General features: G+C 30.8%; 2 protein-coding genes across 3 annotated transcripts; both read right to left on the minus strand.

Annotated features, from left to right (window-relative positions):
* Positions 1–142: 142 nt before the first annotated feature.
* LOC112720569 (casparian strip membrane protein 2-like) lies at positions 143–2,916 on the minus strand. Its single transcript, XM_025771553.2, has 3 exons — positions 2,559–2,916; positions 1,414–1,537; positions 143–546 (listed from the first exon to the last, which is right to left on the minus strand). Exons 1-3 carry the CDS (start codon positions 2,807–2,809, stop codon positions 328–330), a joined length of 594 nt encoding a protein of 197 aa, XP_025627338.1. The 5' UTR covers positions 2,810–2,916; the 3' UTR covers positions 143–327.
* A 707-nt stretch (positions 2,917–3,623) lies between these two features.
* Positions 3,624–11,701, minus strand: LOC112758425 (probable UDP-N-acetylglucosamine--peptide N-acetylglucosaminyltransferase SPINDLY). 2 transcript variants are annotated; one of them, XM_025807104.3, is made up of 18 exons: positions 11,243–11,701; positions 10,405–10,832; positions 9,454–9,615; positions 9,160–9,335; positions 8,972–9,047; positions 8,509–8,637; positions 8,259–8,378; positions 8,091–8,159; positions 7,921–8,002; positions 7,257–7,351; positions 6,545–6,609; positions 5,983–6,181; positions 5,607–5,801; positions 5,407–5,501; positions 5,161–5,296; positions 4,850–5,067; positions 4,636–4,763; positions 3,624–4,487 (listed from the first exon to the last, which is right to left on the minus strand). In XM_025807104.3, exons 2-18 carry the CDS (start codon positions 10,813–10,815, stop codon positions 4,027–4,029), a joined length of 2,817 nt encoding a protein of 938 aa, XP_025662889.1. In that variant the 5' UTR covers positions 10,816–10,832; positions 11,243–11,701; the 3' UTR covers positions 3,624–4,026. The 2 variants fall into 2 exon arrangements, with proteins under 2 accessions (XP_025662889.1, XP_025662896.1); XM_025807111.3 differs by having other exon boundaries at positions 10,391–10,832; positions 11,243–11,657.
* Between the last annotated feature and the right edge of the window lie 4,277 nt (positions 11,702–15,978).

Consider the following 15,978-nt stretch of genomic DNA (forward strand, 5'->3'; position numbering starts at 1 on the left):
TTAACTAATCCTAAATTTTCAATCGTTAATTAACACCATATTTTTTTTGGTGACTAATTAACATCATATGTTTAATTCGCTATGTGTCCATAATTTTTTAAAACAATTCAAAATTGGAAAAGTTAACTAGAGAAATACAAGATCATAATTGTGATTTTTCTCACAATTAATTAAGATTTTCCATGTAGTAATGTGCTTAGTACAACAAAATCAATTTGATCACAATTGATGATGACAACATTGGAAAAGAAAAAAAAAACACAAAGATAAATACACAACACGAACACACACATATATATGTAACTTAATTAATCAGCAGAAATTAAATCAATGCTTCTTGGCAATAGCCAAAGAAGACATAACAATCAAGAACATGAAGATGAGAACAACAATGAAGGCAGAGACAACAGCTCCACTCGTCTGATTACAGAAATCACTGTATTGGTTACAAATTGCAAGCCAATTGGAGCTTTGATTCCCATTGTGTGCTAAGTATACTACTGATGCAGCTGAAGCAGCACCAGCTGTTGCTAGAACAAGAAACACCTACAATAATAATTTCATCATATCACTAAATAAATATCATAACTAAAATTTCAAGAATAATTAATATAATCAAATTAAGATATATTATTATGAAAATGTTCGTTGGTACCAAATATAGTGCTTGTTTAGGCACCATTAAGTTAATATAAAAAAAAAAGATTTTTTTTTTAATTTTTTGGTAAATTTCTAGTAGTAAAAATAAAAACACTAACAAAATAAAAAATACATCTTTGTTAAAAAGTTACAATTCACATCTCTTTTTAAAAGATTTTTTTCTTTAAAAAAAAAGATATTTTTTACGTAATAAATAAACAAAAAAATATTTTTATATAGTTATACTCAAACATAATTGATAAATATATTTTTTTTGCATGAGATATCCAAATATAAAATTATTTTTACTTTTCTATAAGATCTTTTGAAAAAAAATAATTTAAAACAAAAATCTTTTCTTAAAAATTCACCCAAACAATCCCTAGAATAATACTTTAAGTCAATATCTAAGAAATTTTATTTTAGCCAAATATTTTAGTCTTTAATAAATTTTAATTATCAAATTAGTCTTTAATCTTTCATTTTGGTAGGTATTACTAAAATATTTTGACAAATCGATTCCAAAGTTTCTAAAATCTTTTAAAATACTGAGATTAATACCTCCAAATAGACAAGAAATTCTGATGTAAAAATTGATTTTTTCTATTGAAATAAAAAAATTAGTTATGAAATTAATAATTAAAATTTATTTAAAATGTCAAACTAAAAATTCTTTGAAATGACTTGGAGTATTACTCAAAGAAAAAAAATGATTATTTATTTGAAATATAACTAAATAAACATATATATATATGTGATGAAAGAGGTTATTACAGAGTCTAAGATGATGAGGAAGAGTCTTGGTGCAGCTGCATGGGGACGAATGATGGCCACAATAGAGAAAGGCAGTGATAGGACTAAGTACCCACCCACCAATGCCATTCCAATTACCAAAAACCTGCATTCATTTTCTTAATTAACCATTCATTTTTCTATTATCTCGATTCTTAGGATAATAGTGCCATCAAGATTAAGTAATATGTGTTCAAGAGAGCATTTTTAGTATTTTAAAATTAAGGGGCATAATGATAATATTTTTTTATTTAAGAGTTTGTTTCATAACTTTTCTTAGTCTTTTATTCTTCGTCTTTTATATTTTTCTTCTCACTAAGACTAATAATGTTTTATTTACTGTGTTTCGAAATAAATATCGCTTTATATATCCATATATGATTATGTTTAAATATCTTAAATTTTTAATCGCATAAAGTATATTTTTTGTACTTAATGTTTATAATTTTTTTTAAAATATTTTTAATGTTTAATTTCATTTATTTTTGTCTCCAAAATTTTTTTATTTGTGTCAAAATTATCCCTAAAAATTTTCAATTTTGTTTTTAACATTTTATATGAAATTAACGTTTAAGGATAATTTTAAAAAAATAAAAAATATTAGAGACAAAATTGAACACAACTAAATATTAAAAATATTTTTAAAAAAAATTACAAACACTAAAAACAAAAAAAAAGTACACTTCACATATTTTTAATCTATTGATTTAGTTAAAACAATATTTATTTTAAAATAAATGGAGTATTTTTTTAAGTGACACAATAAATATGATTTCGTCTAAAAACTCAATTTTTTTTCCAACCAATGTCAGCTAATTTTTTAATCTTAAATTTTAAATATTAAATTTTAAACCCTAAATTTTCTAAAAAATAAAGGTGAAAAAATAATCTTATAATAGAAATAGTTGACTAATATTAACTAATTAAAAATTAATTTTCCATACTTATTTTTAAAAAATATATAATTTTCCTCTAAACTATCTAAAATATGTAAATTTATCTGATCTCAAATTTTCTTAGCAAATTCATAAAACAAAATGTGAGTCAACATAATAATTAATCTAAAACCAAATGCATAAACATAACACAACTCTAATAAATAGTACAAGTTATCAAACATGACATACGTGAAAGTGGTGAAGCTATCATAGCTAGCTTCAAACTGAAAGTACTGAGTGAAGAAAGGTAGTGTCTGATCGGCGGTGGCCATGGTGGCGGCGGCACCGAGAGCGGCCGCCACGGCACCTAACCTTAAAATAAAATCCATTATGGCCAGCCCTTTCTTCCACCCTCCTGGCCTTTGTGGTGCACCAAGCAAAGGTGCTTTTCCCTTAATAACATTGCTTGATTCTGGCACAATATCTATGGTACTTGACATTTTTCTTTTTTGGCTTTGGAAAATTAGGGAAACTTAATTAATTAATTAGTATATAATATTATATAGTAGTGTCTAAGGATATGTGAGATTGTAATATGAATGGATGTGTAAAATGGATTGAATGTTTTGAGTTTATATAGAGAATTAGGGGGATCATAAACATTTGGAAAAGTCAACTATATGATACATGAGAAGTCAAGTTGAGTTGTTTGGAAACCATTTCCACTATTAGCTACTTTTTTTTATGACATGATAGAATAGAGAAAGTTAATATTCATTTTATTTATTTATTTTTCTTCTTATAATAGACTTGGTTTTCTTGAAATATGTACATCTAAAAGTAAGTGTTAATTGACAATAAATATAATTTACTAATAAATATAAAAAAAATTAGTGTTAAAATGAATATTATTGTAAAATTTAAAAATTATATATAAAATAAATATTGACACAGGCTATGATGCATACATTTGTAACATAGAGACACCAAAAAAAAAAAATTAATGTGACAAAGGTATTTAAAATTGTTCAAAAACTAGACTTTATTTTACAAATCAAATTAATCTCTTCATTTATTAATCATAGTCAACCAAACCATGCAAATTCTCTCTAATCCATTAATCCACTAATCTAATATAAAATTAATAAAGCCTCAAGTATATTGATTGGTCAAAACAACCTGATAAAGCCTTCCTAATCCCTTTAATCATAATTTTCACAAAAAAAAATTATTGACAACTTTGGACCCAATTATTAAAGTATTGATCTTTATATGAATAAATTGCTAGTTTTCACAAGATATGGCAAAAGTCAATGTTGCACAAAAGCCTACACCATTAGAACAATTATCATTCATGGAGGGAAAGAAAAAATGAGTTACAATAGCCAAGAGATGTTCATTCAAAGCAGCATCACCTCTTTGCAATTTGCATATTATCATATTAGCACTTGAAACACAAATTTTGACAACACTTGCCCTACACTTTCCTGCTAGGAAAAAATTGCCAATCTATAATGCAATTTTTTGTTTCTTTTTTTTTTAAGAGGGAAAAAAAAACAGAAACTTAGGGATGCCTAGGTTGCTACCAAAGACTCTTCCAGCAGCAACATCAATATACATTGTGCCAACCTAATACTGAATCCTATTTTTTTGTAATACAGTTCCAACATCCTTGAATCACTTACATAAAGGACTCTCAGATGAACAATCCAAATTTTCAACTTGACCCCACAATTCCTTGCTTACTACTACTACTACTACTATGATTCAATGACCCTCCATTTTCTTCACAATTATGAATGCTGAGTTTGGAGGATTGTTGCATTGAATTTGAAGTAAATCCATTAGCCTTGACCGATTCAGGGTTACTACCCTCACTTGAGGTTATGACCTTTGCTGGCTTGGACTCTTGGTTGGACGTGTCGCTCGTTGAAACGGGGTGTTGCAACGACTCCATTCGTTTCAAAGACGGAACGTCTCCTTTACAATATCTGCGCCACATTTGCCGGTATGTTGACTCTAGGCCGAGGATGAAATTCGCTCCGTCGCAAAGAGGGGACTTGGACATGAGTTCTCGTAGACTCATTCTCAAATTTTGTAGCGCTGGAATGTCGGACGCCAACTTTAGGGCCAACTTAACGTATTCGTCTTCATTTTTGGCAACTAAATGTCCAAGGCCTGAAAATTCGAATTCCAAAGCTATGCTCAATTACACGACTTAGATCAGCCAAGAAAAAATTTTTGTGCCAAAATGTCAGCAATGAAACACATGAAAAAAGTACAAGTTTATTGGGAAACACCCACAAATTTTCTGAGAATTTCTTACCAACATTGCTAAGAAGACTAACGCCAACGTTGTGAGCATGTACTGAACCAGCCATTGTAACACATGGAACTCCCATGTATAAAGATTCACAAGTTGTCGTCGTTCCAGCATATGGAAACGTGTCCAAACTACACGAAACGACAAAATAGTTTACAAGTTCAGTAAAAAACACAAGTTATCTTTACAAACTTAGAATGCAAACAACAGATATTACCTTATGTCCATGAGAGAATAGGCTTGCATATGATCATGGTTGAGAAGTATAAGGGGCAGAAGATCAACACGGAGCGGTTCCAAACCTAATTGCTCTAGTGTTGAAAGAAATCTTTGTCTCACACTTTCACAGCAAAATGGTTTACATTTCACCACAAGGCGAGAATTCGGGATTGCACACAGTATCCTTGCCCAAACCTGCAATACTTTAGGTGTAATCTGTCAAAATAAAATAACATGAGTTAGAATATGCATGATTACTTGACTAAATAAAAACATTTCGTATTAAATAATATATGTATAACACACTACCTTCGCCAGATTGTTAAAACTGCCGAATGTGACGAAGCCATTGGAAAGGGCAGGAGTTGGAACAATAGGACCGGCTTCAGGAGAAGGCGTGTAACAAAGGAAACATTCTGGTAAACGAACTAGCTCTTCAACGTGGCTGAGATATAGAAGTACCATTAGCAAACAAACTAGAATAATCATAATACGAAATAAGTGCTCTGAACAGATTAACGACAAGAAAGTACAGAAGTTCTAGAGGAGATCTACTTCTGCTTTGTTTCAGGAGGGTCCACCAGAGAATCACTGATTCTATAATCAATTGTTGGCAATCCGGTGGTGTTTGGATAACCAATCCAAGTCACCTGCATGTCAAGCACTATAGGTTAAATTTTTGCAGAAAAAGAATCAAATCTACTACTAAAACAAAAGGAGAGTTAAGAGTCTCCATATAGATGTGAAAAAAACACCTGAATCGGAGCAGGTCGACATGCCATCATCCCCAATTTGTTATTTGCTGTATGGCCAGTAAGTTCTACCAAAATATCAACTTGATCTTCTCTAACCATTTCGGCAACCTTCTTTTCATCGGTCCCATATATATCTTTCCAGATCCCACCCTTCTTTAAGACTTTCTCTCTAAACCGAATGGTTTTAGCATCAGCCTGCAACAACACAAGAAAATCAATTATCTGCCAAAAATAGAAAAAATTACGACAGCAGAAAACTATGCACCCGGAGTTATCAGAAATGATGAAATGTAAGCCAAGACAACAACTATGCAGAAATGCATGCCGGGACAGATGAAACCAATGCGTTTTTCACAGAAGCATTTATAAACGATACCTTGACAACTGCTGAATAAACAATCACTTTATAATTGGTGTAGTCATGATATACAAGGGGAGCTTCAATGAAATACGACACAGAATGTGTAAAATAGTCAGGAGATACATATCCTATCACAAGAGGACGTTCAGGATCTTTTGAGTTGTTCCATGATGTGAACTGCGGATATAGCCTCATAAATCTCCTGCCCCAGTCCCTGAAAGGAAACATTTCACTTTTAATAGTGTCCAAGCTACACATCTTTCTACCTTCCACATTAAGTGGATTTCATGCACAAAATAGAAACTACATGAAGAAAAGAAAATATGACACTACAATTTTTCTAAAGTAACTCTAAAAAGACTTCCTTCAAGACTAAAAAGTTCATTCAACCAATGAAAGTTGATCGAGAAGTCAATTGAAGTACAATATATCTCATCACCAGGGAAAGTTATCTATATTATCAAACATTTATGAAGAAATAGCAAAGTAGTTGACTAGCTAAAGATGCCAATCAAGCAGCACCAATGAGGCAATAATCGAAGTTCGTGAAAATAAGTTCATAGGAGAAAACTGCAACCTGTGAGCCTCAAAAAGCTTGTCATCATTCCCTTCATCAATGTAATTCATTGCGAGCAAGCGATTCTGCACATTAAAGTGGATTTAAATGAGATTCCAATTAATATATGGACAAACCTCCAAGAATAAAATAGATAACTCATCGGAAGAACAAAATTCAGTCGTCCATAGCTTGTATCACAACACAAGCTAGTTTAAGAGAAAGTTAAAGTAATACTACTTACATTTTTATAGATAAGTTAGTTTCAAAATTAACATTCAAGTATTCAACTGAACCACCTTTTATTATTATGGAAACTTAAGACTCCTTAGTCCCTCAACTTATCTAAGGAATCCGACGAAAACATAGAATCTTCTTTAATCAAGGATACTAAATATGTATCTAGGCTTCCCATTTAAGGAAGTATCAGTAGAAGTAAGACAGAAGTGAATTTGTTAGCAGAATCAGATTTATTAACATATAGGATGTGACGCTTTACACTAAGAAAGCATACACCAAAACCTAAATGGAGCGAGAAAGATTCAGACAACACCATAATAAAAAGCATCATCCATCACATCCATAAAAAAATGTGAAACACTTTGAAAGTTGAAGTTGCTTGATAACAATGAAAACAAAAGCACCACCCAAAGTTTCAATTTCGGACATCAAAAGCATCGATTGAACAATGAAAGAGAGAATGAAAAAGTGGGGGAAAAAAAAGGCACCAGACCTGGCCAGCATTTCGTGAGTCAGGATCAATCTTAAGACATTGCTCATAAGCGTTAATAGCTAAAGCAATATCACCAGCATCTCTATAAAGAACTCCTGCGCAACAATAATACATTATATTAAGTGTATGCAGATGTTATAGAAGTTCTTCTTGCTTGAACTTTATTAAATCATATTTTGTAACTGAACATAACGAGAAACGTAGAATCTTTTGGCCAAGAGAGATAACTTGCATAAGTCTAAAGACAATAAATCACACGTATTCAGAAACCCCTTCCACACTAACTGCCATTCTAGTTATCTTCACCTAAACCGTAATATCATTTCAACATAAACTTTGTAGCCAGCATTATGTTTGATCTCTTGTACATAAAATACCAAAATGCTACTATGAAAATTGGCCTATCAAAAGAGAAAGTAGACAGATTCACTTGAACCAACTTAAACTTTTTTTGTAAACCTTCTCCAACCATCTAAGTCTATAATGTTACATTGTTACTGAATCACGGTTACTGAGAAACCTGATGAAGATTAGCAAGTCCAACTATACCTATTCTAAAATTATGCTCCTTTCAAAAAGAATTAAATTGTAGACAAAGACAACCACATCCATGTTCAAACCATAACGAGCAAACAAATAAATCATAGGAAAAAGGAGAAAATACCTAGGTTATTGTATGCTTCTGCATATGTTGGATTTGCCATGATAGCTTTTTCAATCATACTTGCAGCAGAATCCATTTTACCCTGGAGAAAGAATGGAAAACACGCAGAGAATCAGTTACTGAAGAAACTTCTGATTAATCCCAAATTAAAAAATTACACAATACCTAACCTGGACAGTGTATACAACCCCAAGGTTATTTAATGACTGTGAAAAGTTTGGTTTGATTGACAATGCAAGCTGCACATAACAAAAGGACAAAGTTGTGATAACTGCTAACAAAAAAATGCATTTTGACACGAGCATTACAAAATGGACATGATTATCATTAGTCATTACCTGATAGCATTCTACAGCCTTGTCAAGGTTGTCACGATCTTTGTATATAACACCTAGATTGTTACAAGCTTCTGCACAATGTGGATTGAAGTGGAAGGCGAGTTCATAGAACACAATAGCCTAAACAGTATAAATTGATTTTCCACAAATTCAATTAGTCATAGAAGAAGTTGACATTTGTATCATAATATAATATGATAAGTTTATATCTGCAACTGGAAAAATAGTCATGTGGGTGTGTAAGACATACCATATCAAATTTAAGCATCTCCCCATACGCAACCCCAAGATTATACATGGCATCGGCATAATGCCAATTATAATACAAAGCTTTCTTATAAAAAGCCACACCTCGATTGATATCTCCTTCCAGTTTAACCTATAAACCAAAACAGTGATTTAGGACAATAACTGGAAAGAAGATAGTATATTAGTATGAAAACTCGACTTCCCTTCCTAATTCAGAAGGAACAAGGAGAAGATATTATTTTGTATTTCCAGAAAGCCACTTCGAAATTGTGCAAAAGTAATTTAAAGTACAACAGTCACTAAGCAACAAACTGCGGATTCCATGGCTATCAAAAGTAAATAACTTTGTGTTAAAGAACCATAGTGTAAAGTTTTACACGGTTCTACAATTTTTACAATGTATTACCATTGCGTTATTATTCATGCTGATAATAAGATTATACGTGGAATTTCACGAGCATCACCTTTGTTCCCAAGTCGGTCAAAGCTATAGCCATATTATTCTTTGCAATCTCAAAGTTAGGAGAAACAGCTAAACACCTGCCACAGAACATGGATTGAACATAGAAGCCAACATCAAAAGTCAATAATTCAACAAAAATATTAGATGCAGAACTTGGTTCCGAAAAAGATAATGCAAGCTGTAGATAACCTCTCATAACAAGTAATAGCCGCTTCTAAATCACCACGATTTTTGTAAATCACACCCATATTGCAGTATGCTTCAGCATACATAGGCCTTTCTGATGCAGCCTTTTCATAGAAAGTGAGGGCCATGTCATATTGCATCATTTCAGAATAGACCACGCCGAGGTTATAATATGCTGGCTGCAGGAACACGTTGTACGGGAGGAAAGGTATTATTATGCAGACAAAGCTAAATAAATTTAAAAAAGGGATATAGCATTCCAAAAAGGTAAAATGATTGGAAATGTAAGAGAATTACAGCATAACGCGGATCTATTTTGAGGGCTTCAAAATATTTTTGAATTCCCTCTTGTGTGTTTCCTGAGAGCTTTATGTTGGTACCAATATCTGTTAAAACAATGGCTAGGCATTCCGCAGCTGCTTTATACGATGGATCTACTCGTAAAGCCTTCTGATATGACTGTTCCAAGTGCATCAAATATTATCTCAGTTATGACTTCAAGGCAAATTTTCTACTAACTTCTTAAAGCTCTAGAATCGGAAATATACATTATAATGAAGTACAATGACAGTTAAAACTTTGTGATATTAGCAAACAAAATGTAATATTGAGGTTATATAGATTAACCTATGCATCCCAATTCCTAAACATCATATTCTCACAATACAGGAGCCAGAAACAGCTCTGAAAATTTTAAGAAGTTGAAACCGTACACCTAATCTATACCTTCATCCTTCAAGGTAAATCGAGCCTTACTAGTTAATGAAAATGGATCCTCTCAACTGAAGTCACTATACCATTTAAACTGTGGATTTTCACTGTTGATTGGATACGCTTGTGGGATACATGTTAGGGTCCACCATGTGGTGAAAATTCACGCTTGATATGGTCCAGTGGATTTTCCAACTGAAAGGATCCATTCCCATTAGGTAATGTATTGAGGCTGTAACAAGAATAGCCACTTGAAAAAGTATGAAAAAATTACAACCCTTCATGTTTCGACACTACTTTCATAAATTACTAAATAATTGTAGCAGTCTTCGTATCAGAATTCCCAGTCAAATACTACATCATCTAAACGTATATTTCTAAAGAAAAGCCAGATGGTAGATCCACTCCCAAGGAGCTAGCTATGCTTATTCTACATCATAAACGGCAACAATCATGCCGCATCATAAACAACCGAAATGAAGAAAACAACAATGCTGCGGAATTTATCACAAAGCTACTTAACTGGCATGGACATACCTCAGCTGCTTCCACAAGGCGACCTTCTTCTTTGTACAGGATACCACAGTGCGTGAGAGCGCAAGCATTTTGAGGATCCAATCTGATAGCCTCGGCAAAACTTTCAAAAGCAAGCCTGCCCATATTCTGCATCTGCAAGCATATCCCCTTTCCTATGTGAGCCTCCACATTTCCACTATCATTGTCAAGGACACGTTCATACAAAGCAAGAGCATCGACGAACTTGTTCCTTGACCGTAAGATGTTCGCAAAAGCAAGATCATCATTCCCTTCGCTTTGCTTATCCGCCGAACCAACATCCACAGCAGAGCCACCAGTACTTATAGAATTCTGAGAGACTTTCAAAAAACCATTGTCTTTAGATAATTCCTTTTCTCCCCCATTCCCATCATTGTTTTCTATCCATGCCATCTGAGCACTACACTTCCCTAAACAAAAACAAAGCATATCACAGACACTGTTATTCTTGCACTCTGATGAAACAATACAATACCGTGTTTGGATCAGCTTAGTTTTCAAAACAGCTTAAGATCAAAATCATGAGACAATTTCCAAAAAATAAAAGTAAAATAAAAAATCCCAAAATAAGATGTTACTAAACATGCCTTTAATTCCATCCAAATGCAATAGAAATGGAATCAAACTGAAGAAGTGACCATCAAGTAACACTATTAAGCATCATGAACGCAAATTGATCAAAATCCCAAAACCCCCCAACAGTGAAAACAAAACCCTAGCAAGTAACTACAACTAACTAACATTGAAGATTTCGAACAAAAGAAGACCAACATAGCAAAGGTTAGATCTTTAGCAACAAAATTAGGGCATGGAAACTTACAGGGGAAGCTCCAGAAGCGTCTTCAATGGATGCAGGAAAAGGGCATGGGCAAGTTGGAAACTTCAATCATAAACCCTCAAAAAAACAGCATCTTGGGAAAAGGGGCAGTTGCAATATAGAAAAAGCAGAAAGAAGAAAATAAACAATGAGGAAAAGAAGAGAGAGAAGAAGGAGAGTGGTGAAATGAAAGGTTCTACAATATGAAGAAATGAAGGATGGGCATTCAAGAAGACGAAGAAGGTTGTGTTGTTTTGAGGGGGTTTTTTTTTTTTTCCTTCTTTTCTCTTCCCCCTCCGACAAAGAGAAACAGTGGTTGAATGTGTCACAAACCCAGAAAGAAACCCTCTCTCTCTCTCTTTCTCTGACACTGTTCCTTTTGATTACAGCATTGGACGCAATTGCATAGGGACAACACAAACTTTGTTGTTCCTGTTTTAACCCCTTTTCTCTTCTTTTTTTTTAATTTATCAATGATCCATCATCTTCAATTATTACATCAACTATGGGGAAAAAAAAAAGAAAAAAGAAAACATGGATCTAAGTTAAGTGTAATTAATTAAGACTTAAGAATTTAATTTTGATACACTTTTAGTATAAAATTAGGGGTGTACATGGGTCGGGTCACACTGGGTTTGGTTTAATTCATATCCGACTCGAAATATAGACTGAACCTAATGTTTGGATCCTAACCCGATTCTAGACCCGATGAAACCTACGCATATTCGGGCCGGATGACAACTGGATAAAAACCGAGTAAAAATCGGATCTTTAGCATGTAAAAATCACCTAATCTCTAACCTTTATTTCACAATTCACATAGTAAAATTCACTTAAAAAAATATAACAAGAACCAACCATTCTCTAAAATTAAAGCATAACCATAATCAATACTAATATTGTCTAACACCAAATATTTAAATCAATACAAATAACACAATATTATGTATTAGTGTAAAGTGTTATGCATTTTAAACATAAAACATTAACTTATAATCTTATAAATGACTAATAACACAAAATATTAAGGTTTCAATATTTAAATTCCACATAAAAATAGCCATCATCCAACATAAAATATTAATAGTGTATGATGACCGGGCCATCGGGCCAAATTTGGGTGACCCGAGCTATGGTTCAGATCCGACCCGAAATAATGACCGGGTCTATCTTTGAGACCCTTACCCGACCCTAGACCCAATGAAATAACACTAAATTAGCCCCTAAAGTATTCAGGACCGAGCGGGTCTTCGGGCCGAGCCGGGCCATGTACACCCCTATGTAAAACGTTTTACTCAATTGTACAACGATATTTGTTTTTTTGAATAACTATTTACGCAATCAATATAAAAAATATTTATTTTTACTAATGTGAGATTGTGTAATTAAATGCACGTGTAAAACTATTTTCCAGTGTATCAAAATTAAATTTATTAAGTAATTGGAGTACCATAAGCTTTATTCAAGCATCAATAATTTAAGATCAATTGTTAAGAATACCAAAATAGAAAGATTTTTATTTTATAAAGAAAATAAGATTTTATACATTGGATACTACTAAAAACTTCATAATTAAATATTTTTTCTATATTGTTATTCTACTTTGATATTTTTAACAAGTGCTCTTGAATATGTATGAAGAAAGAAAAAGAAATAGAAAATGTGAATATTCTTAGTGACTCTTAAAATTAGATGGAGATAAAGTAGAAGTACTTTATTAGAAAACTAGAACTTTTAAAAGGATAAATGATTTTTATTTGATTTATCTAACATATGCAAACCAAAACAATAGGGTGCAAATATGTAATAATTAAACCTCAACATACATTATACATGAAAAAATAAAGGGGGGGGTGAGATTTGTGGTGTGCATTATTTATGTTTGGTCACTTGTTTTGGTACTTATTTTACCAAACAATTTTTGAGGTTTAGATATTAAAAATAATTTAATTAGTCTTGAACAAAAATTGTACCTTCAATGAGAGCAAATTACTCTAAATTTGTTAGACTCTAAACTTTATGTATGCTAATGAAGTAATGATTAATGTCTTTATTCTTATGTGGATTATATCATTAATAATTTTGAATAATCAGTTGAAGCCATGAACATAAAGAGGAGTGGGGAAATTGTTTACATAAAGTTTAATATCTTCACATAGTTCCTTAAATTCAATGACTAAATTAAATCACACTTTTAGCCTCTTTTTTTCCGCCTTTATTGGATTACCAATATAATTATTTATTTAGAAACAACTTGAGAGGAGAAAAAGGGTAGACATACTTTGAGGCAAAGACATTAGTTAAGAATTAATTATTTGGATGGAATACATGCAATGAAAAATGTATAAAGTGATAAAGTGAAAGGTTAATTATTATTAAATTTGTAATTTCTATAAAATATATATTTTATTATTTTAATTTAAAAGTGATTAATTTTTTATTTTTTTATTTTATTAATTTTTTATTTTAGAGAATTTTAATCCATAAGAAATAAGAAAAGAAAAATGATATATATTTTTTATTTTTTATTCTTAATATTAAAATTAATTGATAAAAAAATTAAAAAATTATTTTTAATATAATAAAAAAGTGTATAAAAAATATATAAAAAAGAAAAATGTTGTAATCAAGCCCAAAGCGTGACAAACAATGTTGGATGGACTTTTCTCAATGACATGGACACATTTCTCCACCAATTAGGACAAAGGGTTCCATGGCTTTTTCTAAGATGGGAAATTTGATGCATATAATATGTGTTAGGCAAATGTTAGGAAAACGTGGATATGCTATAAATAGATTATTTTCTTAATGACAATGAACACATTATGGATCTTAAAAAACATGGAATTAAATTATGACTGAATTTCTAAAAGTAGTGCCGTTTGGATATTAAATATGACCTATTGATAAAAAGTAAGAAATATATTGAATTTTGAATGTGATAAAATATATATAAGTAACAAGTATAATAATTTAGATTTTTTAATTAAAGATATAACTCATCTATTAAAAATGATTAATTATTAGATTATCACAAGGACTAATACCACAAGAAAAAGTGAGATTTTTAAAAAATAAATTACAAAAAATAGTGAACATAATCAGAGTTTTGGGAATATAATGTAAAATGTAAGTAGGTAACATAATTATATCAATTATTGAGAAGGAGAACAACAAGAAAAAAAAAATTGTTGGACAAATCAACCAAATACCAATCATATTCGTAGTTCATACACTTATAATATCAGTCATTTAAATATAGTTATGATAAGTTTTAAAAGATATTGGTATAGGAGTATTCAACTATTTTTTCTTTTTTACTTTATTCATGTTTTTGTCTTTATTAAATTTAGTGAAAAATACCAAATGAAAAGGGACAAAAATTTTAAAAACACACCCACTAGTTTATTAAAACAATAAAATTTCTTAGTAAAAAATCTTGTTTTTTCATGAAACTTTTTTTAGGAACAATAGATTGATTTTTTCTTTTTCAGTTTGCAAGCCTGGTCCATTATAACAACCCTCCACATTGGACTTCTTTAGTGACCACACAAAAAAATAAGTTGGACCAAAAAGAAGAAGAGAAAAACCTTGGGTTTCTTTTAACAAAAACACAAATGCAATGTACCCATGCATTATAAAATGAAACTGAAAAATGATACAAATTTCAGAAAATTTAAGGTCCATTTGGTTTGTCTTTTTATTTTTTGGATTTTGTGAAGAAAAATATAAAAACAGGAAATAAAAATAGAAAATAATATTTATTATTTTTATTTTTTCTTTCACAAAATTTAAAAATAGAAAATGCTAAAAATAAAAACACAAAATAAAAATACAAATTAAACACACCCTTAACTTTTACAAAGTAGGATTATCTCTATTTTTTTATGAATTTCTAAATTTAAATAGGTTTGTTTGATTTTAATAAAAAAGTTTATGGATCAGTCAATTAGGTAGTATTTGGAAAAGAGATAAAAACTGAAATTGAGAGACAGAGACTGAAATAAAATGAAGCTCTAATTTAATTTACACAAAAAGTAAGTTGGGATTAATTAATTGAAATAGAGTATTTTAGATATAAAATATTATTAAAGTTTTAGTTTTCGTTTTTAAAAATTTCAGTCTCCTATGTCCTCATATTTTAGAGGTACTGAAATATTAAAATTTTAGTGACAGAAATTGAAATTTTAGTACTAATTTCTAGACTAACAAACATGATATTAAGTTTCAGTCTCTCAGTTTCCATTCCAATAATAGTTCAAAAATTAATCTATTACAGTATGAAATTCTATTTAAGAATTTGTTGTTGATTAATGAGTTATTGCATGCACGAAGCGGTATCTTATTATATTCTACATGTAATTCAAGTAATTAATGTTAGACAACACTAATAAACACCCTACCTTAATCAATTTTTTATTTTTATTTGTTTGGGGTATATCACAAGGAAAGGGTGGAAAGAACCAAGTTTGCGCTGACCTGATTCATGTAAGCACAAGATTTGTCCTATAATTAAAGTTTCAAAAACTCAATTTAGTACTTATAATAATAATAACAAGGAAGAAATATTTGTAATCTTCTAACCCATTTAATCCATAATTCATAAAGTACACACATATGATCATTTGAGCTTAAAATATATATATAGAGATTTTTTAAATGTTAACAATCATAAATAAAAATAAGTTCCTATAGATGTACCTTTTTTTTATTTATTTTTTAGTTCCCCAAAACATTGT

The sequence above is a fragment of the Arachis hypogaea genome, chromosome 2, assembly GCF_003086295.3.
Source record: "Arachis hypogaea cultivar Tifrunner chromosome 2, arahy.Tifrunner.gnm2.J5K5, whole genome shotgun sequence".
Lineage (NCBI taxonomy): Eukaryota > Viridiplantae > Streptophyta > Magnoliopsida > Fabales > Fabaceae > Arachis > Arachis hypogaea.